At 54.9% G+C, this 24,713-nt stretch overlaps 1 protein-coding gene across 4 annotated transcripts; it reads left to right on the forward strand.

The window, feature by feature from the left end:
* The first annotated feature begins 414 nt into the window (after positions 1-414).
* LOC137143869 (interferon alpha-inducible protein 27-like protein 1) lies at positions 415-24,690 on the forward strand. Of its 4 annotated transcripts, XM_067533899.1 has the most exons (7): positions 415-636; positions 15,253-15,306; positions 16,417-16,648; positions 17,012-17,074; positions 19,523-19,573; positions 21,333-21,494; positions 22,592-24,690. In XM_067533899.1, exons 3-7 carry the CDS (start codon positions 16,456-16,458, stop codon positions 22,684-22,686), a joined length of 564 nt encoding a protein of 187 aa, XP_067390000.1. In that variant the 5' UTR covers positions 415-636; positions 15,253-15,306; positions 16,417-16,455; the 3' UTR covers positions 22,687-24,690. The 4 variants fall into 4 exon arrangements, with proteins under 4 accessions (XP_067390000.1, XP_067389997.1, XP_067389999.1 ...); XM_067533896.1 differs by lacking the exons at positions 415-636; positions 15,253-15,306 and having other exon boundaries at positions 15,316-16,648; XM_067533898.1 differs by lacking the exons at positions 415-636; positions 15,253-15,306; positions 21,333-21,494 and having other exon boundaries at positions 15,316-16,648.
* The last annotated feature ends 23 nt before the right edge of the window (positions 24,691-24,713 follow it).

Consider the following 24,713-nt stretch of genomic DNA (forward strand, 5'->3'; position numbering starts at 1 on the left):
GGCTCCTAGGGCTGCTGCCGGAGCCACTTCTGCCACTTTACGGCTTCCCGTGGGCGTGGGAGGGGGGCACAGTCCCTGCCCCAGCAGCCCCGACAGGGCTGCAGGTGGCTCAGAAATGTCCCGACTTCGCGTTTGCTGGCGAAAGGGGAGAGCCAGGGGCCTGCTGCGATTTGTGTGCCCGTGGTGCTAGTTACTGGTCGGTAGCGAGGCCGGAGGATCTCATTAGCGTAGGTCTGTGCAGCTCCCTCACCTTCTGCCTGGCAGCTGGGCACGCCTGTGTGCAAGGGCTGGGACTGATCTTGAGCCGGGGAGGTGAATTCTGCCTGCAGTGGCAGGGGAGGGGGGGGCGCCCCGTCGATGAACGCGGATCCTGGATAAAGAAGAGGGGAGCCTTTCCACCTGCATGCCCCCTGAAGGTGTCTGCAAGCCAGGCAGGGTCTGCCTTTAAATCTCTCCCCTCCCCTCCCTCGCAAGGAACTTCTCCAGCTGAACTGCGAGGGTGCTGCATGCTCCGCGGGAACAGAATGCAGACGAGCTGAAGGAGTTCTGTGGCAAAGTCAAGATGAGCAAGCGACACCACGGCTCCCGGATGCCTGCGCTCCGGCCCCAGACAGAAGCAGAATCACCTTCAGGACGGTAAGTGGCTCTGTGCTGGGGAGGGGGCCAGAAATCCGGGTGCTGGGGACTGCAGGGCGGGGAGTCGGGTTTTTCCCTGCGGTGAGCCTGTTTAACCTTCACTAGTACAAGGCTGGTGCCTGGGCTCCCGGCTCCGGCACCGGAGATGCAGCCTCTGCGCTAGACACTGATGCTCAGAACCGTAATCTTCATTTTACTCGGGCTTTGGTTCCTTGCAGCAGCTTTGCAGAGTGGGGGGGGGGGGTGTGTGGGGGGGGAGGAGGGGGCTCATTCTCAGCCATGCATGGCAGGAGAAGGGGCTTGTCTCTGCACATGTCCTGCAGGGCTAAGGGGGCTGCAGTCCTCCTGCTAGCCCACCCCCTCCTTGGCGTGGGCTCGGCGGAGGCGCCCCAGGGTTGGCATCCCTGAGGAGCAGGGACCTGGGCGAACTCTGCACCGGAGTGGGGGGCTGCAGGGCAGCACAGGGGGCTCCGCGCTACCCTGGCACTGGGTGCGCGCGCTGGGTGGGCGCCGCTGTGTGTGTGGCCCCCCCCCCCCCCCCCGGCAGGGTCCAGGGTTAGGGCGCAGGTCTCTAAATAGCTTTGTGGGGGAGGGAGCCTGAGTCGTAAATAACCGGTCTGAAGTCAGCAGCATGGCAGGGGCTCCCCACTACTGGGGTGCAGAACCCCCCGTCCCCAGGCAAATGCTTTAGGGGCCACAGGGGAGCATCCCCTGCATTAGTGGGCGTGGGGGAGAGTGAAGGGACCCCCAGCTCTAACTTCTGGGCTCCTGAGCGCCATGTTCTGCACATGCCGGTGGAAGACCATCGGGCCGGATGGGGCTCGGCCACGCTAGCGATCCAGCAGGCCCCAGCGTTGCATTGTCGCGCTGGTTTGAAGCAGGGGGAGGAGGGGTTTGCAATTTCCTAGCCTAGCTGCTTTCTTGGAGGAGGGGGCTGGGGGGGCTGAGGGCTGTGAAGCTGGCGGGGAAGGGGGGTGCGCACACTGGACGGAGCCAGCCCTCCCACCCTGCGCCCAGCTCCCTGCCTGCTTGTCTCTCTCTTTTCCCGTCCGTCCCTCTGATGAAGTGGCTAATGCAGTGGGTTTACAACGGATCGATGGAGGCAGAGCAATGAATAGTACAACTTGGAAACGTCTCTGTTAGCAAAGCACGGCCAGGCCAGCGGCACTGGGGAGATAGCAGGAAAAAGACGCTTCCTTTTATAGACAGGCTGGGGCCGGGCGGGAAGCGTGTGTGTCTGTGTGTGTGTGTGTGTCTGTGTGTGTGTGTGTGTTGAGGGGAGGGTGGCTGGGTGCGAATCCCCACAGCGGAGCTGCTTTTAGCAGCCTGCCCGGGCCCGCCGTTACTCTGCCTTCCTGCTGCTCTCCATGTGCGATGCTCTCTGGGCACTTGGACCCTCAGAAATCCCCAGGGCCCGGCTTCTACCTGGGGCAGTGAGTGTAGCTCTCGGGGCAGACAGGAGGTTGGGGGGCGGGGGGGTGACTCAGCAGCAGGGTTCATCTGGAAGGGTGCCCCCAGCCCAGACGTGCAGGCTGGGCACCCCGATGTGCCAGCGTCCCCCTAGTGCGCGGGGCCGTTTATGTTCAGAGGGCCAAATAAGGCACTTGGGTGCCGGGGGCCTGGCTCCAGCCCCTTGTTTATTGGAGCAAGTCTCCAGCTGCAGCCCCCGGCGCTGCGCAGAGCGGAGCAGCTGTTGGCTCAGATGCTCGTCTGCACCGTCACGGGCGGCTCCAGCCCGGGAGGAATCTGGGGCCTGGGCACAGTTATTATTTGGACGAGTTGAAGGGCAACCGCAGGGACCCGAACCAGGAGCCGGCTCAGCCTGCCAGCTCTGCCCGGGGCCCGCTGCAGCCTGTGAGGCTGGGAGGGGGAGCGGGGCAGGGGAACAGGGGCCACGCCACCCCCTGGGGGCTCTGGCCAGAGAGGCGAGGGGCTGGGCCAGTGCTGCGCTGGGGCTGCAAAGGGCACCACATCCCGGGAAGGAAGCGGGGAGCCCAGGCGGCTCCGCGGCGGTGCTGGGTTCCCAGCCCGGCTCTCTGAAGCTGCTCAGCTCAGGCGGGCGGGACCCGGGCTCCTGTCCCCTGCAAGGTCACGTGGCACAGCAGGTCTCAGCCTGCACCAGCGCAGCCCAGGGCAGAGCAGGGCAGGCCCCGGGCGCCGAGGGGCAGCGGCAAAGCTGGGGTGTGAGGTGGGGGGCGGTAGCAGGGGGCTGCGGGGCAGGAGTGAGGGGCGACAGCAGGGCCGTGGGGGGAGGCCCCTGCTGTCCTTGGGACAGATGGGAGGGGTGCTGCCACAGCGGCCTGGAGGAAGCTCAGGACGGCCCACCCAGAGCGGGCCTGGCTCCCCCCGCTCTGCTCGCGCCCCACGTAACCAGTCGGGCTGGGTGGGGGGCAGAGTTCAGCCCCACTGCCTGGCAGCGACCCCTAGGCTCCTCCATCCCTGTGGCCTGGCGAGGCCGAGGGGAGCAAGGTCCAGCCCCCTGACGGAGCCGGGCCTGGACCCCAACTGGCAACTGAATCCAGCGCTCCCCAGTCCCGGCTCAGCCCTGAGCCACGGGGCCCTTGTTCCTCCCTGAGCTCCGTAGCCAGGCCCCCTGCCTGGGGTGTCCCAGGGCCACTGGCCACCTGCTGCCCCTCCGGCCAGAGCCTGCGAGGGGCAGGGACGTGGCAAAGACTCCCCAGGGCGCAGCTCCCCCCTTGAGCAAAACAGGGGTGATGGCACGGTGACAGAGCTCCCCGCTACGGGTGCTGCCAGGGCCCTTTCGTCCGCCTGCGGGGCCGGTTCAGAGCATTTTGTCGGGGCACTGGCGTGAGCAGGGGCTTTTTAGCAGCCATGACATGTACCAGAGACCCCCCTCCCGCGGTAGACGGACCTAGCCGTGCACAGCCGGGTCTCCCGTGCACGCCCACCTGTGCCACTAGCCTCAATTCACCAGCGGCGAGAACATCACCGGTGCCGCCCAGAACAGGATCCCCGGCTCCATTCTGCAGCGCCCGGAAGCCGGGTCAGCCGCACAGTAAATGGACACGGGGCACCCGGCAGCTCCTTGCAGAGAGATGCAGCCCCGTGTGGTCCGTGTCTGCCAGGTGCTGAGTCACTGCTTGCCCGAGGCCCCCCTGCCTGCTGCAGGGCCCTTGCCACAGGGAGCAAATGGCCTCCTGGGCCAAGCCTGCCCCAGCCCCGCAGCCTGGTGGGTCCCTGCGGGTCCCGGCGCCGGCTCTGGGCCCCAGGGGTGGGATCTCTCCAGCTTCCTCAGCCAGAGCCACTGCGGCTCCTCAGGGGCCACTTGAGAACCAGGGCCTGGCTAGGCCTCTTCGTGGGGGGCAGTAAGAGGGGTTGTGTTCCTGCCCCCCAAGCCGCACTCCAGCCCCCAACTGGGACCTAGCGCTCCCGGTGTCTGTTCTATCTCCCCCGCTGTGGGGCCCCTGAATCAATCCCCACCCCCCAATTCTGCCTTGACCCGGAACCCTGATCTCCAGCCTCACCCCGACCCACAGGCCTGGCTCAGCCCCTTCAGGCTGGGGCTCGGACGCTCCCCAGGCTTCCACCTTCCCAGCAGCAGCCGGAGAACCCAGCGCCTCCCCTCCCAGGGCAGGGGCTAGGAGTCAGGACTCCTGGGTTCTCGTCCCAGCGCTGCAAGGGAGTGGGATGCAGTGGTTGGGGGTGGGACTGGGCCTCAGGACTCCTGGGTTCTCGTCCCAGCGCTGGCACCAATTGGCTATGTGCCCTTGGGCAAGTCATTCACATCCTGGGGAGATACAATGACAAGGGCCAAAGAGGGGCCCTCGGGTGACCTGCCCCCTTGCAGACAGGCTCCTGGCCCAGCAGCTGGTATTGCCAGAGGCTCCCCCCCTGCCCAGCCACTGCAAGGCGCCAGCTTCCGCTCAGCTAATGTGCTGCGCAGCCGGGAGCAGGAACGGGCGGGCGGGAGGAGAGGGGAGCAGGTTTCCCTCTGCTGCCCTCCTAGCTTCTCTGCTAAGCTGGGCCCTTCCAGCGTCCCTGTCCCCAGCGTGCCTGAGCCAGGGCTAAGGGCTCTGCTGGGCAGGTAGGGCCGGCGATCGGCCGGGCAAACTCCCCCTGCACCAGCACAGGGACCAGCTGGGGGTCTTTGTATCTCCTACGGCCGGGGTCTCATCCAGCCCCTGATCCTGGCCTGTGGGGCATAACGGAGGGGCAAGACTGCCCCAGCAGTCCCTCCCCTGTCCCTGAACGGCCTGTGCGGGAATGTGGGGGTCTTGCAGGGATGGTGTGCCCCGCTGCACAGCCTGGCGCCAATCAGGGAAGCAGGGCCAAGCGCGGCCCTGTATGGGGACCGTGGAGCCAGGAGCCCTTCGCACCCACTGTGTGCAGGCGGGATCGGGCGGCAGTGGGCCCAGCTACAGCGAGCGGGAGAGAGAGAGACACACACACACAGAGCAACACACATGCACACACACGCAGCGACACACACACAGCTCTGCAGAGGCACGTGCAGTCTGCTCTGACTTTTCCTTGCTCCAGAGTCCTTCATGCTCTTTGCTCCGCACAGGCCAGGGGGGACTGGCTGGGGGCACCTCAGCTTCTGCGTGGGCGCTAACGTCACCCGCCACGCCTCGAAGCCAGGGGTTTATATGCAGGGGGTGGGAGCCGGGGCTTCGTCTCAGCGATCCGTTCCCTGGGTCCAAACGTTGCTAGCCCAACCGGCCCGAATCTCCCCTCGCCCAGTGCAACCTCATTGGCTCCAACAGAGTTACTCCTGCAGGGGAAGAGAATTGGAGCCCAGGAACAGATCTTTCCCCCAGTGATTTCTAGCAGGTTGCATTGGGTCTCCCATTCCTCCACCCGTTTACCCTGCTCTGCGGTTCCTTTTCAATATGATACATGCATCTGTAACAACCTTATAAGGAGGTGCAAATTTCAGTTTGCACAGAAGCCTTCTGGTATGCAACATACCAGGAGCACGCTAGTCATAGCCCACGCAGTAAATCTTAGGGTGTGTATAGACAGCAGCCCAGGTACCGGAGCAGCCCCAGCCCCCGAGTTATTAGCCAGGGTTCTGAGTGGGTTTGCACAGCCCCCCCCCCCCCCCAACTCCCCGGGCCCTGATCTAGTTAGATTACGCTAGTGCGGGTGTGCTGCCGTCCCACCCCATGACCCCGTGGGGTCCTTGTTCAGTGGAATACTAGCCCTAACCATCACATTAGCACGTGGGCCAGATTTCCCAAAGAGCCCTGCACACCGGGTGCCCGCTGGGCGTGGGGCCCTTGTGAAAATCTGACATGATGGGAGCGTCTGGCTGCTGGGGGACTCAGGCCAAAGGAAGAGTCGCTTGGCTAACGGAAAGCGGTGGAGCTCCGCCGGCCGGGAGGGAACTCGGCTGATTTACACCCGCTGAGGATCCCGCCCATGAATCCGTCTATAACGTCACATCCGCACAGAGTCCACAAGGAGTCTCCTGTATCATGTTTGCATCATTGTCGTGTCGTGTCTGACCAGTGTCGGGTAAGACTGAGGCTGGATCCTGGAGGGGAGGGATTTGCTGGCTTGGACGTCCCCCCGGGCTGGTGTGTGAGATTGTCCGATGGTCAGCCCAGCCTCGGGGTGCAGCACGGTGAGGAAGGCCAGCATGGCATGAAGGCAGAGGAGTCATGGAGTGGTTTGGTTCGGAGGAACTTAGTTTACAAATAGGGTAACTCTGTGGGGCTCAACATGACGGAGACTGGCTGAGCCACACCACAGAACCCCGTCCCCTGCTCCAGCTGTGAAATCTCCCTCCTTCCCCGAGCCAGGAAACAGCACCCCGGCGCCAGCACCCAGCTCTGTCTTTTAAGCACTAGTCCGGCCTTCCCCTTTATGGCAAAGCAGATGTGAGCCTGGACGAATGCGGAGTGAAAGGCGCATCCCAGTGGCTCTGCCGCCTGTCGCTACGTGTCCTAGACTCAGATCTGCTTCGGCCAAAGGTTCCTGGCCCAGGACTGGCGCGACACGAATGCTACGTCGTACAGAGGGTCCGGGGCCTCGAGGGGCACCAGGGTGAGCTTGGCAGCTCCGAGCTGGGCTCAGAGACTCTTTGGGATCCAGTCAAACAGGTGTGAATCGGCTCAGTCCTGGAGTCCAGGAAAAGACCCCCTCCTGCGTGACCCAGGTCACTCCTGGCTGAACCGGAGCTGGTTTCTCTGAAGTTTAGAGCTTGCCAGGCCTTTCTGCGGCCCGAGCCGTGCTCCAGGGCGCTCAGCTGGGGGCTGGGCACAGGCTAGGATTTCGCTTGCTCTGTGCATTAGGGAAATGAGGGAGCATTTCTGCCGAGTCGACATTTCCATCCTGTTCTCCTTTGCTTCAGGGAGAGGAGGTCTCATCGGGGGATTAGACAATGCGGGGGGGTGGGGGCATTGGCTTGTTCCCTGCAGCCCGGTAATATTGCCTAGGCAGGGCTTCATTTGTAAGCAGAGAGGGGCTGGGGCTCAAGCAACTTTTTTTGCTTTCATAACTGACCCCGCTCTGGTGTCAGTTTGCTTTGACCCTCAGCCAGCCCAACAGCAACCCGGCAGCCCCCAGGCTTGCTCTCAGGGGAGCTGCAAGGCGAGGGGTCTCTCTCTGGCTGGCCAGGCCGTTTGGCCACCATTTGAACACAGCCAGGGCCCCTCGGCCACCCCTGGCGGCTGGGCAGAAATGGTTGAGGTTCACTTTTCATGGTGGTGAGCAGTGCCGGCCCGATGGCGCCGCAGGTGCAGCCGTGGCAGTGACGGTGCAGGTCACTTGCCTCCCCTGGGCCAGGAGGCAGCCCCTTCCTGTCCAGGTGGGAAGTCCAGTCTCCGGCTCAGTAAATTCACAGCCTCTCTGCTGCGGCAGCCAGCAGCTGGGATGGGCTTTGATGGCCACTACGAAGTGGGTTCCGCACCGCCAGCTCATCTCACAGCGGCCCCGGCAGAGCCATTGCAGTCAGACAGACAGACAGACAGCTCCCGGCTTCCCAGAAAGTCCATTTCTTTACCCCCTGTTTTAAACCACTGAGTGGGGGATGCCATGTATTGCCGAGCGGCTGCTGTGTTCTGCTCCAGAGGTGGCCGCACTGCAGTGCTGGGTGAGGCCTACGCCTCCCTGGCAGGTGTGCTGCAAAACCGAATTAGTTAATGACACGGGCAAAATGCTTAGAGCTGCTCCCCCCGAAAAAGGCAGAGCATCAGCCTGAATGATAGCGAAACAGCCAGGCGAGACCATCCTTATAGTAACCTGGTGTCCGTTAGCTCCTCATATCAGCGCCTAACAGACCCCAGAGCATGTCTGAGCGGCTCCCAAAGCCCAGCACCAGGCTGCATTTTTCCAGCATGCCGTCTGCTGGCGCCGTGTGTGTGGACAGCTGTGCAGACACAGAGCACTTTTGTAACGCTAGCACAAGACACCTGCCCGACTGACCGGCGCCCAGCTAGGAGGGTTCCCTTCCACCCCCAAAGCACCGCGTTTTTCATGCCCCCTGGAGTGCTACGATGTTCTCTATTAGAGTCCAAGCGGCAGCCCCCTGCTGCATTTGAACTCATGACCTCGAGCGTCTCTGTAGCCAGCCATTCCCCCTGCCCAAGCACTGCGATAAAGGACAAGGCGCCACCCCCTGGCCTCTCCCACAGGCAAGTGTCAGACTGCAAGCAAGTCCCCCCCCCAGGCCCATCCCGACACCCATCCCTCGTCCCCTTGTGGGTAACAGCATCGCCTGGAAGTAGCCCCGACTCCAGGGACAGTCAGCGGAGCTCTGGCAGCACCACGAGGTTACTCAGGAGACGTTTCCTCTTGCTCAGCTTTTACAGCCAGACGCGCCTGCCCGCCCACCCCACCCCAGGGAAGGGATCAATAGCATTTAGAGCTGCACAATTAATAATGTCCCGGAGCGGAGCAGAGATGGTGGGACGTGGGGCTTGCTGCCTGGCTGGTAAAAACATGGCGTCAGCCCATGAAAAATTAGGCTGGTTTGGACAAGGGTTTTAATGTTGCTGGGTTACTTTTGGGAGGTGACTTTTAATGGAGATGGGTGGGGGAGATAATAAATGGTGCAATGAATCATTGACTGGTCCGGGACCTTTGACACCGTCCTATGCACCGCAGCCGCTCTCAGCATCAGGAAGAGACCTCCATCTTCTTGCTCTGAAAGCACAGGCCCCCCTGCCTTGAAGAGGAAAAACATCTTCTGTAAGTGTTAGCACTATAGGGACAATGACACACGCTCTAGCAGTCTGATTCTCTTCAGTAGAGGGCAGCGGTGCCCATTTTATACCTGCCCATGCACACGTGTGCATGCATAGAAACACACGCGCACACGCACTGCAGCAGCCGGGTTTGTAGCCCCTACGTTGCCTTTCTAAAGCACCTGCCACAGAGGGGCCCATAGTGCTTTGCAAACATTGAATGAAGCCCCTTGGGACAGATAGAAAACTGTGACCCTCGATGGGCAGACAGAAAGGCACGTGGGATGGAGAATGGGAAGGAGGGAATGGGCAAAATTGAGGCTTCCTAACCCCAGGTGCTTTTGGAGGAGTTGGAGCAGGATCTCCAGGGCAGATCCCCTTGGTCATTGGCACAGCTTCATAGAGCTGGAGCAGCTGCAGCTGCTGCTCCCCCACCATCCCTAGTGCAGCCCTGAGGCGGGCAGGCTCACAGAGTAAGTCAGTACCGCAGGCTGGAGCATGATCAGCCTGCGGACAGACATGCAAGAGCCGGATCAGAGAGACACAAGCCCTGGGTTTGCCGCCCAGTCTTCCATGTGGCTTTGGGGAACTTTGTGATCCGGAGGGAGACACGACAGCCCCAAATCCCCCCACCCCCAGCACGCACCACGGCTGAATTCCCCAAGGACACTCGCTATTGCAGAGTGGTGGGTGTCCCGGCCATGAGGAGCCCCCGGCACCCTCCTGCCCACGTGATGCTCACACAACAGGGCAAGGGGACAGAGCTCTCCCCAGGCTCTAAAGTGCTGCTCTTTCATTACGTTCTCTTTTCAGGGTCCAGAATGGGCCTCCCGTGGCAGATGCTGGAGCAGAGGGGAACTGGGGGCAGCTGCCTTGGAGTCTCTAGGAGACGGGATCTTTCCAGTCCAGGAGGCTCACTGGAAGGCAGCCTGGAGATGGTGGTAGGTGCTGATCCTGACTGGCGAGCCCTGTGCATGTTGCAGGGAGCCGGTACATTGGGGGACTTGCCCCCCAGCATCCCAGCAAGGGCCCAGAAGATGATTTGCGCACACACCCCCATCCTGCCCGCACAGCTAGAGGCACGACTCGCCCAGACCAGGGGGTGACGGCAGCAAACCGAGCGCCAATGGGGGCTGCCGGGTGCATGGCCTGGAGGAGCAGCCCCTCCCTCCCAACCCTACATACTTCTTCATATGCCCATAGGGAGTCAGCTGGCGTTATGGAATGTTAAGAAGTATGTATCTCTGGGCTGGGACCCTCACGTCCCGTGGGCACTGGCTTCCACTGGAGGAAGACCCGGCGTGGGACAGGGCCCTGGAGAGAGTGTGCCCCTGGGGCTGGTAAAAAGGAACCAGATCAATTTGGAACTGGATTTGGTCCCCTTCAACCAGCTGTAGTGGCGCACACGCCATCCTCATCTCCCCCCGTCCCCAGGCGATGGACATCACGCGTGTGCGGCGTGCTGTGTACGTGTGTCATGTGCCGGCTGTGCCTGGGAAGAACGAGACATGGGAGAACAGGGCAGCTTGGAGGCACCAGGGTGTTTTCATAGGATCCAGCTCCTTCCCCGTCCCCTGGGGCAGGAAGACAGGAGCTCCAAGAGTCATGGGAGGACAGTGGTTTGGGGCAAGATCTCTCCCTTTGCCAAGGGACCCCTCCTCTGGGATTCCTTACAAAAGCTATGTCGAGGGGTGTGTGTAGTAGCCAGCTTCAGCCTTCGACCTGGGAGCTTGGTTTACCCAGGTCTCAAGCAGGCAAAGCTGTACAGTTATTTAATTGTGACCGGCAAGGGGAGTTTGGCCGTTCGGTCTCTGTCCCTTTTTCGATTCTGTCCAGTGGATAGAGATGGCCTGAAAGGGTTCTCCCCCACTCCCTCTGCCCGCGTTTTGTTTCTAACGTTAGAAATGTCAGCCATGTGAAGACGGGCTGTGATGGTAATGCTGGAGGACTCCCGGGGGCTTTCAGAGCGTTATGCTGGGAGCTTCCTTGTGTCTTTTGTTCAACACGTAATTGGACTGTGGAACTCACTGCCACAGGAGGTTTTTGGGGCCAGGAGCCCAGTCAAATTCAATGGAGGCCAGGACACTGGCCGAGGTGGACCCTGGATCGGAGCCTACATTTAACCGAAGAGGTGGGGGTGCTGAGTCTTTAAAGACGTCCTTTCTCCGAAGTGTTTATTGGGCAATAGAATTAAATAGAGAATTAACATCAAAGCCGTAAGCAGTCTGACTCCAAATCTTTTCCTCTTTTGCTTGCTAAATGTTTGCCCTCTTGTGTGGTCACCATTTCACTCATTCTCTAGTTGCATGTAGGCTAAACAAGACCTTAATTTCTAATGTAAAACAACCAAACCCCCAGCAAAATCTGTCATTCTTTTAGCCCTTTTTATCCGCCATAAAGAATGAAAGCAAAGCCCCATGTTCCTTTTCGCTTTCCAGGTCACCTTCGCACCGTGTTTACTGGGCAGACAGCTACTGCCTTAATCATTCACCGTACTGCCCAGCCTTGGCCTAGTGGAATTAAACACCTAATCAGAAAGTATATGGACTATACCACCTGGTCACAGGGGGAGAGACTCAAGAAGGGGGGGGGGGTTGTGTGCAAAGGCCATTAATGATAAAGAAGTCCTGCTCATTCTGTGTCAAGCATGGGGGAGGTTAAAGGGAGGAGGCATTCCCTAATGATTACTTTGCCTTTGGGATAGGTTGTGCGTTCCTCTAGCCCGAGATAGCCACATAAAAGCCAACTCCCTGGCGCTCACTCCTGGGCTCTCTAGAATAGCTGGCGTGTTCTCTCCTTTTGGGCACTTGCTGGCTCTAAGGGTAAGTGACACGTGCAATGGCTGAGCACTTTGCTAATGCTGGCTGGGGCTAGGGACTCTTCTGAGCCAGTCTGCTTGGAAGGGAGACTAGTTTAAACAGAAATGGGAGGCGAACTAGCTGTCCTGCGTGAAGGGATCCTACTGTAAGCAGAGCGAGCTCCTTATCCCGTTACTAATACTGCCTTCAATGACTAAACCTGACACAGCTTTTCAAATCCAGTTCTGTCTTGCACAGGTGGTGCCATTTACCACACGTTTCCCCTGAGCTGAGCTGGGCTGGGCTGGGAAGCGGGAATCATTGCAGTCAGCCTTGTTATCAGGGCTGAAGGGTTTGTGCAAGCATCTTTAACGGGGTGTGTAGCAGGCTGTGGTGTTTGTTTGAGAGCAAACAATCTAGGCAGGTGAGTTGGGACTCTTCCGAAGGGTCCTTGTGCTGAATTGCAGGGCAGAGGTATTGGCAGTGCTAGACATTCTCGCTGTGTATTTGAATCTGTCTGCAGGAACTTGTGGGGCAGTCGGATTGCTCGGTGGGGTGGGCAGTTGCAAGGTGGGCTGACATGAAAGCTGTTTTCTTTCCCTTGCTCCTGCTGCGTGTCTGAAGGAGCTGGTGCAAGATGCAATAGAAGAGGCTGGTGCAAGATGTTTGCATGATTTGCCAACTGGGAGTTGGTGGAGGTGGGTGGGGAGGATAAGATCTAGGAATACTAGCTCTGTCTGTCACAGCCTGTCTGTCTCCTACACCCTCCTCTGGCTTTCAGTGTGGACTGGTTGTCCATGTTTCAGTTGCCCTGATAAAGCTAAATCTCTTCCCTGTGCTGCCTCTGGGTTCTGTAGGCTTATTTTTAGCCACGTGGATTGCAGACAGTTCACAAACTTCAGCTTAAAGGCACAGCTTCGGGGTGGGCTTTTCACCACGCTAGCATTTGTTGTCACACTCACGCACTCCAGTGGCCTATAAACAGGTTGCTGTCCCTTTAACGTGTTAGAAGCTGGTACCACCTCCCTGGACCTCCAGCCAAAGCTTTTAATCTTGGGATGCCTAAATGTCCTCGCCCCAAGGAGGGGCTGAGCGCTCTCCTCTCCCCTCGGCCTCGAGCAGCAGAATTCAAACCTGGGCAACTTTTTTTTTTTTTTTTTTTTTTTAAATTTTAAATATCGCTTCTGCTGCCAGCTTAAAGCTCCTTGCCCCAGCTTTGCAGGGGGTGTGAGTGTCCTGAGTCGTGGGCCCGGGCTGCCCTGCCCTGCTTGCACAGGTGAGACGTCGCAAGCGGCTTCAGAAAAGCCACGTGCCCCCTTGGTGCATCTGCTGCTACAGAGGACGAGACCCTTGTAAGAGCCGCCCGTGGATGGGGAGCCGCGTCTTTCCTGCCTCCTGTTCCTGCCCGCTGAGGCAGCAAATCGCAAGGTGTCGCTTCGTCCCAACATGTCTTTCTATGCCTAGCTGGGGGGGGGAAGAAAAGAGCAGAAAGGAGGGGTTGGGGGGGGGGTGTCACCCGAGCCCCCCTCCAATAGATCTGTGGTTCCTTGCGCGTTAGTAACCCAGTGGCCGGACCAGGATTGCAGTGAGTTGGGGGCCAGGGAGTGGCACAGGGAGCGCTGTGTGGGGTGCAGGTGAGTTACCCCTAGCAACCTGTGGCCTGAGTAGGCCGGTAAGCCCCGCCGATGCCCTGCTGTGAGGACAGCGCTGGTGTGCGTGGGCGCTCATGGACTCGCTCAGTGGGGACTGAGGGAGCTACGTCCTGAGGCGCCCACTAACTGCATGCCCAGCTCCCGGCTCAAGGCTGACCAAGCCGGGGCTGGGGCTGGCTGCGGATCCAGGCCCCCTCTCCATGAGTGGTCACGATCTCTGCGCCCCTTCGGCTAACAGGAGCGTCCAACAGGGACTGTGACCCTCCCAGACAATCGGTGACGTTTTCGTAGTTAGAAGGCAGCCAGGACGCCCGTGGCCTGGGTGGAGCCCAGGAAACCTGCCAGTCCAGTGCTGCCCAGTGGGGCTGCTGTGAGGAAACATCTGTGCCTGTGGCTGGTATGGGGTTAATTTAAGCAATAGAAATGTGGGCTCCTGATGCAACAGTGTGAGTTGGGTGTTATTCCACTGCAGTCAATGGCCTTCTGCTGGTTTTGTGTCTCTCTAGCAATAAGCACCTGTTCCAGATACCAACCATGCCAGAGTTCCCTGCGCGGAGGTGTGGTCTGAATGCAGGCCTGGGAGCCAGGGACTCCTGGCTTGTAAACCCCCCGTCTGGCATGCCACCTCATCTCCCGCCCCCGAGGGACATCCCTGGAGGCAGCTGCCCCCGGGCTCAGGCACTTGGAGGCCCCGATGAGATAACGACTAGCCTGACCCACCCCCCTCGGTACCGAACAGAATGAGGTCACTTGATCTGAGCCGTCACGTTTGTAGCCTGATTTTATAGTTATTAATTTATTGAATAGGGTAATAAGTTTGCCAATTGCTCTAATTAAAGGATCATGAGGTTCGTGTCCTAAATCAGGCTTCAGGTAAGTTTATAAGGACACCGGGTACAACACAGGAAGAATTCCAGTGATAACCTGGATTTGTATAATTTTATAAATTTATTAAAATAACAAAAATAATAAACAAATGATTAATATAGAGAAAATAAAATGAATAATCAAATTGATAATGGATTAATACAATCTTAAAGGTAAAGACTTATTTGATAGATATATCTATGATATGCTTTAAACTAGTATACTCACACCCTTCCTGGACTTGGTTGAAAGAGATGTCTAATTTCTCAAGCTGTAGGAGCTGTAGGAGTTTAACCCAGTTTTTTTTGGTAATTCAAACACTTTTGCCTTTTCCTGTACATGTTGTGCATGTACTGCAACAGAACTGTCCTCCATTATTCCTATTTGCTTAGCCACCAAATTAAGGGTTTTAATATCTGTAACTACTGCCACAGGACAATCTGAATCTGAATTTGATTTGATAATTTTTGGGGTTTGATTTCCCAATTTGGGAGATGAAGTTTTTCTTCTATTTTGATTTGTATGTTCTTCATTAGAACCATTAGAGCTTTCTGCTGAATATTTTTCTAGGGTAGTTAATGGATTAGAATAGCTTTCCATTAAATTTTTACGTTTCCCATTTAAAGTTTCCCCATACTGGCGTAGAACATTTCCTAGCTTCTGAAGAGATGTAGTTGAATGCTTTACAGGTATACTAGGACATACCAACATATACCAAGGGGGTGTTTTTGGTTTACGAAATTTAAGGGATTTAGGCAGTGTTTGTGATCGTTTAAATGATACCAAACGTCTACCTAAAGGGGCTAAAACTTTAGAATCATATGGTGCCCAAGTAACATTAGGTGGGGATACAGAGATAACATCCCTGCGCTGTTGTATTGCTTCTTGTTGTAATCTAGAAATTACTATATCACAAGCACTAGCTGCTTGAGTCACTTGAAAAACAGCAGTTTCCAAGCCCTGAATAATCACAGATTCAAGAGGTACATTCACTTCCGTACCAATAGCAGATGTTGACGGAAGAGAAGATATCTCCTCCTTTTTTGCTTTATTTTTGTTATCCGATATACCAGTCAACGCCTTTGAGATGACGTCTAACTTCTCCTCTTGCTGTACCACTCTTTGACTTCCCTTTTCTTCTAACAGACTGCTTACAACTGTTTTGCAGTTCCTGAGACGCAATCAGGTTTGGTTCTACAGGTACTGTGTTAGATTGACTTAATTTTCTCGCCTTACTCCTAGTAATTGGTCCTGCACATTGATTTTTATCCAGCGGGTCTACCATACCAATAGGGATAGGAACCATATCCTCCATCTTTAATCTTTGTGCCACTTCTATGCTCACCTTTTCTACCAAAAAGCTCTTAGCTGCGGGCTGATTTATTTCCTTTTTCTTTTCCAATTCACTGATTTGATCTGATAACAACCTCTGCGTTGATTCATGACCAGTTAATAAACCTTTCAACTTACTGATTTGATCTACCAGCTTACCACGCTCTAATTTATATTCCTTTAGTGCTTTTTTACTAGCAACTGCTTGTTCCTTCATTTGACACCAACCCTGCTTTAATTTTTCCACTTCCTGTGTTTGTTTATACATTGCTAATCGGACCGCACTTAGCCGAGTGGTCAACTCTTGGTTAGCTTTTTCTTTTTCTTCCAGAGCTTTCTGAGCTTTTTTAAGTAACTTTATTTTTTGATTTATTTTTTGCCCGAGTGCACTACAAGCTGTTAACAAACAGTCTACCGCAATTCCTTTCACCTTTTTAACTTTTTTTTTTCTTTTGTTCCACTTCCTCATTAAAAACCTGACTCATTAATCCCCATGGATTATTATGTTCAGCAATAATATTACTATTTTTCAATTGAAATAATGCAAGCAAGCAGGCTAGTTCCATAGGCTACACGTTGGCAAGAGTGCCTGGGACCGGGTGGGCGGCAGTCGAGTGAGTTGGGCTTCCCCTCTCCGTCTCTGTCTGCCCTAGAGATCCACCTCGAAGTCAAAAGTCTCTCCTCCTTCTCCTTTGTCCCCCATCCAGACACAAAATACCCCCAAATTGTGTGCCTCTGGGAGCTACCCCAGCTGGCCCCCTACAGTTGATTTAGTTAGGCTGAATTGATCGCTGCTCAGTGGAGAGTGTGTTGCCAAATGGAAACACCATGACTTGACTGTTGATGCAAAGGAGTCCTCCCAAGCCTTCCCACAATCCCCCTGGAAACACCCCCCCTCCCCCCGGCCTCCACTGACTCCCCATTTGTAAGCGATGAGCCTGCCCTGAACTCCACACCCAGGTCATGTTGGCAATGCAGGTCCTCCATCAGTGGCCAGTTCTGGTTTCTGCTCCGGAGATGGATGACAAGGTGGATAAATCACCATGTGCTGAACTGGTACCTGCTGCTTTGGACCTTCCTTGGAATGAGATGGACTCGCCTCCAGCCGGAGATCCTGTCCCAGAGCTGCTGGATCAAGAGCTGCCGGACCAAGAGGAACCGGCTGAGACAGATGACGACGATGAGGAAGAACCAGAACCCAGTGAGGCTAGTAAGTGCCCTCACTGACTATGCTTATGGGTGATGCGCACGGCCATTGCATGTTATGGGGGTTGCACTCTGATCAAAGAGGTGGACGTAATGACTAATGACGGATACAGCTTCCAGCTTTCCCCTCTCCCACTCTGGAACGCACATCCCCAAACCGATTTGAAGGAGGGTGGGAGACCATTAAAAGTCAGACTGCAGACAGCACGGGAGCTCTGGTTTAGCCACAGTGTCTTGTGAAATAAGCACATCTCAGAAGCAAGGCACAGGAGGCCTGTCTCTCTCTAGCACAGAAAGCAAAGCCAGGCGGGATTTTTGCATGATCACCAATGCACAGCAAGTTATTGAATCTCTGATCATAAACCAGGAACGTGTCCCAGTGAGCGTCCAAGGGTAGCCACAAAGGCAGCAGAAGAAAGCCTGCCCAAAGGTCAGGAATGCGATAACACGGCACTGGTGCACAGCACGTTTTGCCTGCTCCTAGGATGTCCCCTCCCTGTAACGAGAAGCTTGGGGAAGGAGGAAGGCAGTTTATTGCTCCTAATGTCACAGCAGCAGCATGGCACACATGCAAGCCCAGTGCAGGGGAGGAAAAGAGAGAACTGACTCTGCTGTGTAATCTCACTACCTGTGTCTGACTAAACCATATGCTCCATGCCACTAGGTGTGTAGAGCCCTGTGGGTAATGGATTTCTCAGTTTGCTGGCAATCCCCAAAACTTTTTTTTTTTTTTTCCCTTTCCGGGGTGGGGTTGAACCAAAATCCAGGTGGTGTGTGCTTTGTGGGGTTTTGGTTTTGTTTTAAAATATCTGTGAATTGAAAAGATGAAAGATTTTACCCCCCCCCCTCCCCCCCAAAAAAAAAAAAAAAAAAAAGAAAAGAAAAGAGTCCTGTAGCACCTTAAAGACTAACACATTTCTGAAGTGTGTGTGTGTGCGTGCCTGCCTGCCTCCTATCTGTGATTTCCACTTCATGCATCTGACAAAGTGGGTTGCAGCCCACGAAAACTTATGCCGGCAGAAATTTGTTAGTCTTTAAGGTGCTACAAGCCTCTCATTGTTTTTGCTGTCTACAGACTAACACGGCTACCCCTCTGGAACTTTTTTTGTGTGTTGAATGAGACCCTTTGTTCGGACTGAGGGTTGTTTGTTTTTAAAAAATAAATTTTGAAGGAAATTTCCAAACAAAATGGTGTGGAACCACAAAATCAAAACTTCTTTGACTCTTGAAGTGTTGACAAACAATTCTGTGAAAGCCATACAAATGTGTACGTTTTTAGCCTTGCCAAATCTGTGTTTTTGTTTTTGTCCCTCCCTCCCCCAGAATCTCTGACACTTCTGCCACCTGTCGTTAGAACACCAGGGTCTCTTTGGCTTGACTTGGGTTGCAGAACTCCGGTAGAGCATTCACTTTGGTGCTGTCTGTGGGCAAACGGCTCCTTTCCTTTAATCTGGTGATGCTGCACTACGTGGCGTTTTCACGTTCTGTTATGTACAGATAATGACAAGCCAACTGCTAGCCCTTCATTAGAACGGGTGTTGAAATATCCCTCTCTGGGATGATCTAACATTAGAAAAAAAAATTTGCCTCTTGCATTTATTCAGTTAATGACCTTCCTTACGCTGATTTATCCATGAGATGCACCAAAACTGAGCAGTTTGCCACTGCATCTATAAACTGCTCTTATATCCACCACACAAAGCAAGCGGGTGAGTACAGGACGTGCCAGGCTCTAGATGCCTAGCAGAAGGTTGCCTGTAAAGATTCAGATTCTTGAACCTGCTCCAGTCTAACCATTCTCCATATCTTCTTAGTTGCCTCCTGAAGCTCTGCCTGTAGCTGACGCGTTCTCCTGTCAACATCACCCCTGGCCATTCTCTGGGCAATGCTGCTGCTGGGGTGCCCTGCTGCTGCCTTCTGCTGGACCTGCTTCTTCTGCCTCTCTCAGATGTCAGTAGCTCTATAAAAATGGCTGCTTGCCGCCAGCATGGTGGTGGTGGTGCTCTGGGCAGGATCCATGCCATCCTCCTGCTGGCTTTCTGGAGCCAGGTGGATTATGGGAGTTTCCTGGTTTTAGATCTCTGCAGTCTGCTCCCCTCCTGGGGGGACCTGAGAGAAGTTCTCCCACGATGCCTAGGGAGAATGGTGCAGTTCTTAATGATGCTGTGAGCCATGGGATGCGTCCCCAGAAGCCTTTGCATCTAACCCAACTGGATGCATACTAGTGGGGACACAGGGAGTCACAGCCGACAACTGCGTGCTGCAGGCTGGCCTGAATCGGGAGGTGTTCACTGAGATGGGCCAAGCAAGGCAGCTCTGTGGTGTAGACACGCTTCTGCAGCAGACACCAGTGGTGGGTGAATTTGTTGGGAGAGCTGTAAGGAAAACCATTCTGTGCTCGTCTGTCACCACTCCGAGCAGACAATGCTGAGGCAAATCTGCTTTGAATGCCTCCTGAGCGGTGTTCAAGGAGGGCGTGCTCAGAATGGGTTAGAATCCACTGCTGCTTTTTTATGCATTTTCTGCAGCATCTGAAACTCTCTGCCTTTTTCTTCTGCTGCTCTTACCCGGTCCACAGTTCCTGGAAAGCCTGTACAATCTTCCTGCTCTCGTTGGCTCCAGTCTCCTCCTTTGGGCAGGTCAGAGGCCTTCCTCAACAAGGAGTACAAAGGAACCCTTCAGAAAGTGGATCTGTTGGGTAAATGTGTCCTGTTTGGTATGGAAGGGAAGGACTTGCTGATAACTGTAGCGGAGTAAAATCCAGCCATGTAGCCAGAGACTTAGAAACCAGCCTGGACCATGGAGGTAGCTGCACTGTGTGTATGTGTTTAACATTTGCTAATTTCATTGTAGTGAAGCAAATCCTCTCCTTCTCTAGAGTCTGGTGCCAAAGGAAAAGGAGCAGCGATTGGAGCAGCGATCGGAGTAGGTGAGGGGCTAATTCAAAGCACTTATTCATCCAGAGATTGTTGTGGCACTGCTTCTCCCCCGGCAGTGCAGGTGTCCCGCTGAGCAGTGGCAAAGAGAGTCCAGGTGACCACACGTGCCGGCCTGTAGGGAGCAGGGACCCCTCAATGGCTGCTTGACTCTGTCCCGGTGAGCCTGCAGGGGCTCCGGAGGAAGAGTGGAGTCATTGACCTGCGAGCGGAAATCTGCATGTGAACTTGGCACTGCTGAAATGCCGCCTGTGCGCCCATGTGGGGCTGAGCCTATTTTGCAGAACGTCTCTTCTCTTGAAGGCCCTCCACTCATGGGGTGTCCTAGCCATGGCTGTGCAGGTGATCTGCCTTGCCTGGTCTGACTCTCCAGTGGTCCCTGTAGCCCTTTCTGGGAGTCTAGGACGTGCAGCTCTGGTGGGTGGGAGCTGATTCATGGACGTTCTTCTGGCTGAAGCCTGTCTAAGGGCTTGTCTATGCGTAGAGCGCTGCAGCAGCACCAGTGCAGCTGGGCCCCTGGAGGGCTTTAGTGAAGATGCTGGTATGCCGCCGGAAGAACTTCTCTCATCGGTGTAGTTAATCCACCTCCGCGAGAGGCAGTAGTGCTGTCGACGGGAGAAGCTCTCCTCTCGATGTAGTGATGTCTACAGGGCCAGCATTACGGAGTAGCAAGCTGGGCAATTCCTCAGGCTCCCACATCCCAGGGGACCTCGTAAAGCTAAGTTTCGAGTTACTGGTCGGGTTTCGACTTAGCCCCGTGCGCCAGGGCTTCAACTCCTTAGTTTCTGCCCTGGGCCCCAGCAAGTCTAGCGCTGGCTCTGGCTGTCTACACCGCGGTTCGGTCAAAGTAACTACATTGCTCAGGGGGGTGGATTTGCACAACCCTGGGCAATGTTGTTACCCAGGGTTCCTTAACCCAGTAAGTTTTAGTCTCTGCAAGCTGGTATCAGGCCATACACCAGGAAACACAGTCCATCCTCCTGTTACATGGCTAGCAAAAGACAGCTCAGAACCAAATGCTTATGACTTAAAAAAAAGCTTTACTTCTGGCGCCCGGCAATCCCCCTCGAAATTACCTTCATCACTGTCGCCACGTATCAGCCTTAAGCAACACAATACAACAGGTGATTAGAGCGCCCCAGAAGTCAGGGCCCTTGATAGTTACCCCTACAAGTCTGAGGCCATCTTTGGGTGATTTGGTCACAGATTTCTGGATGGCCGGTCCTTCCATCTGTGCCTGGAGATCTTTTGATGTGTCCACGAAGCGATCCGCTGACTCAGACTCCCTACCTCCCCAAAATTACAGAGACACGTCTACCAAGAAAAGGTTACACTGCTGACCAAACGAAATCAATCACCGGGCAGAAGCACTAAAGCACTGGGCAGATGTGTCACTAAAAGAAAAAATTGTTGTTCTAATAGCTAGATTCCCTGGAACTGCAGTTCTAAAATCTATCCGGACTTCCTATTTTTCACAGACATCTGCCCCAGCATGTTCAGAGAGAGCAGAGTGTCAGGCCCACTCCACGTGTAGACGTCTAACCCTCCTCCTCCCGGCTGCCTACTTATGCTAGGTTCCTGCAAAGGCCTGACAATGGCTAAAAGCAGCTGTCAGGAGAATGGGGAGTGGCTTGGACACCTGGCTGATTGCTACAATGCCCCTGTACAGTGTCGTCATACCGGTTGTAAGTGTGGGGTGTAGACCTGGCCTTGCAGCCCATCCTGTGTTTAACACAGCCGTGTCTAATGCAGGAGTTGCAGTCATTGGTGCCCCAGTAGTAATCTGGGCGGCAGGATTTACCGGGGCAGGAATTGCAGCTGGGTCGATTGCTGCCAAGATGATGTCCGCAGCTGCCATAGCCAACGGAGGAGGAGTGGCGGCTGGGAGCCTTGTGGCCGGACTGCAATCGGCTGGTAAACCTACGGGACGGCAGGAGCTGACGTCTCCTTCAGTCGTGCTCCTGGCGCTCGCATGCCTGGCATACAGCTCACTACGGGAAGTGGTCTTGCCGCTTCCACACAGGCTCTTATTTTCCTGTCCAAGGAAGAGCCCAGTCTCTATTTGACCAAAGCTGTTGCTAATCAACCTTGCTAATACGTGACCTGCAGGGTGAGGGCCCCATGTTCTGTAACACGCGGGTGCTGGTGGTGATCTGGTTGGCATGGGCCTGGCCTCATTGAAATAAGCAGCATTGATCCCGCTGGTAAAACACAGAACACACACAAGTATCACTTTTTAACTTCTCTAAAACTGTCAGGCCAGGCTCTGGTGCTCCATGCCTTCCAGCACTTGCACGTAAAAGAAGAAGCCCAGATTACCAGGGGGGTGAGCAGGGAGGGAGGCGCTTTCTTGAACCCACAGCTCAAGCAATCAGAAATGAAGGAAAGGATGCTGTACATATCCCAACACAGCTGTATGCAAGGAGCTATTGCATTGGGGTGCTGCAGGAACTAGACCTAATCCACGGGTTTAGGTTTAAACGCTCAAAGGATTTATTTTATGCCGCTAAGTAGCAGTTGAGAGGGAAAGAGATGGGAGAGCTGGCACAACTTCTAAAACCCTGGCAGTACTCGGTTCACTGTACCTCTGCTCAGAGACTCATCCAGTAATGGATGATGCAAATGAACCACGGTAGAGGTGCACAGATCAACAAATACAGGTGATCAAACCACAAGCATCTCACAGCTCTGGGTAAGAAAGAAGACTGTACCCAGCAGCCTTAAAAGAGCAGAGTCCATCGTCCGTGCAGAAAGCATCAATTCTCAGGTTTCACAGGCAGTCTGGTCTCTGCTGATCAGGATTAGTGACAGGGGTTAGTGGTAGGCGCTGGGCTAGATTCTATTCTCAGTTATGCTAGTGCAAATCCAGAGTGACTCCCCTGATCTCGGCGGGTGGATTTTTTTTTTTTTTTTTTTTAATATGACTAAGAGCAGACTTCACTCTCCTAGGAGAGTCCACAGATTAATGCAATAGCGTGATACTGACTAGTTGTGCCTTCGGTTCTTTACAGGTGCTGTAGGACTCTCAGTAAGTGTTCAAGCTGGGCTAAGTACTGCACTAGGGTCAGTGGGTGCAGCCATTGGCAGCTTCTTCTCCAGCAAGTAATCCAAGTGACACAAGCTGACTAGTCCTGGGAACCCTTCGACTGCAGCGTTGGACCACAGCAGCAAGCTATGGGATGAGGGGTGTGAAAATTACTTCATGGTTATATGGGAAAAGCTATTGCAGACCTGACGCTTGTTTTGCCTTCCCTTTAATGGCAGTTGAGCTGCTCTGATGATGGTGGGGCAGTGAAAACAATAAAGCTAGTTTTTAAATTGACAAACTTGTTCGGTTTGAAATTGATGTGGCTGTAAGACGTGGCTGGAGCCAAAGCCCTAGGGAGGGTCCGAGGTTGTTATAAGCATCTCCTTAAGAGAGAGCTTTGGAGTGAATCCTGTGTCTAATCCTACTTGCGTGGCAGGTTGCTATATTGGCTGATTCTCCCTGTTCTTTTCCCCTGTGCACACGTACGTCTGTCCTCTCTGGGGTTTTTGAGAAGACACAATAAGCTGAGTAGAGAAATGTCACGTGAGATGCACTGTCTGCTCCCAATCTCCTCTGCCCAGGCTCATGTGACAACACCATCTCCAGCTAGCCCTTTACCGCACTCTCAGCCAGGTCTTCGGTCGCCCTCCTAGGAGTAAGACTTGCTATCTGTTTTACTCTTGAGTCAGCTACTTAACCTTCTTAATGCTGATACCACGGCTCTTATCAGGAGCCTGCTAAGATTAAATCAGTCCAAGGGCCTGAAGGAGTAAAGAAAACACCAAAGAACAGTTCCCAGCCCCTGTGAGATTGGCTGAGCCAGCAGTCTCGCTAACTTCTTTAGCACTGGCATGAGAGGACAAAGAAACAGTAGCTCCATGGAGAAGATCTGATTCTACGGTAGAGGTTATTTCTGGGCTGTAAACAGGCTGTGTCAGATGTCTTTATCTAGGCTGCTGGGAGAAACCTTCCTCTGAAGCACAAACTGGATCAGTTCATGCAGCTGGTTCCAGTGGCCGACCGAAGGATGTGGAAATGGATCCTGACGCCTGGGAGCTAGTGTGAGCATTCAGCCCTAGCAGCTTGCTTTAGCGACATAGTTTGACTTTATTCCCACTAGTCCGACGGCCCAGCACAGCACTGGGAGAAGGAGCGAGGCTCCATTTCTGCTGTGGGCATTGTGCGGAGAGTTGCTCACTGTTGCCTCTAGAATCCCCGCTGCAGACAGAAGCTGCAGAGGTGCCACAGCGGGCAGAGCGCCGTCGGTGGCAGCAGCTGCTGGTGATGATGCCCAAGGGACCCCCTCCAAAGCAAGTGAGATGCAGTGGCTCTGGAGCCAATGCTGTTACGTAGTGGGTGTGGAGGAAGAACCAGCCCCAGACGCTCGCTGCTAGTGCATTGCCCTGGCTTGGCTTTAGTGCCCAATTTACAGCGAGTTTAATTTCAATTCAGCAAGCACCGGGCAGGCCCCTACATCCCACAACTCCATTTAACGTGCTCTTATCTCCACCATCGCGGGGAGTTGCAGCAGAGAAACAAAGGCCGGAACAGACCTCAGCCTGAACTTCTGTCTCCCTCCAGCCTGGGCACGGTGGCAGAGGGGAAGCTATGTGAGGACAAACTGGGGCGCACCAGGAGTCTCTGCTCTCCAGGGCTGCAAAGCCACTAATCTGCCTCTTCACAAAGGCCCCTTTTCCTGTCGGGGAAGAGAACTGGAGCGAGGAGGGACTGTTTAGTGCAACTGAGGGAAGTTTGTTTTAATTCTGCTACTTTCCTCTTGAGCATCACCCGTCAACTTGCAAACCCAGGAAGGAAACCTCCCCAAACCCGTCCCCGGGAGGCAGGGGAAGAGGCATGACAACAGCCCATAAAGTAATCTTTAAAAAGGGTTTTGGTCCAGCGGGAAGCAGCAAAACCGAATAAATAGGCAGAAGGCCGAGTGGTGCGTTTGTTCTGGGTCTCCTTCGGGAGCCGTCAGCCAGGCAGAGCCAGGAGCGGTAGAGCAGGCCAGGAATTTTTCAACAAAATATTTTTCATTCAAAAATGCCAATTTTGTCAAAAACAAATCTTCTCTGGGGAAGGTTCCTCAGTGCGTGTGGGGGGGG

The sequence above is a fragment of the Emydura macquarii genome, unplaced genomic scaffold, assembly GCF_026122565.2.
Source record: "Emydura macquarii macquarii isolate MOO-44397 ecotype Brisbane River unplaced genomic scaffold, CSIRO-AGI_Emac_v2 contig_3348, whole genome shotgun sequence".
Lineage (NCBI taxonomy): Eukaryota > Metazoa > Chordata > Testudines > Chelidae > Emydura > Emydura macquarii.

What these genes read in the sequence shown, in the direction of transcription:
- LOC137143869 (XM_067533896.1), top strand. Translation starts at nt 16,402, where the DNA reads ATGTTGGCAATGCAGGTCCTCCATCAGTGGCCAGTTCTGGTTTCTGCT. An exon ending in ACCAGAACCCAGTGAGGCTA is followed by an intron (nt 16,649 to 17,011) that starts GTAAGTGCCCTC and finishes ATCATAAACCAG; the next exon opens with GAACGTGTCCCAGTGAGCGT. An exon ending in TGGAGCAGCGATCGGAGTAG is followed by an intron (nt 19,574 to 21,332) that starts GTGAGGGGCTAA and finishes TGTCTAATGCAG; the next exon opens with GAGTTGCAGTCATTGGTGCC.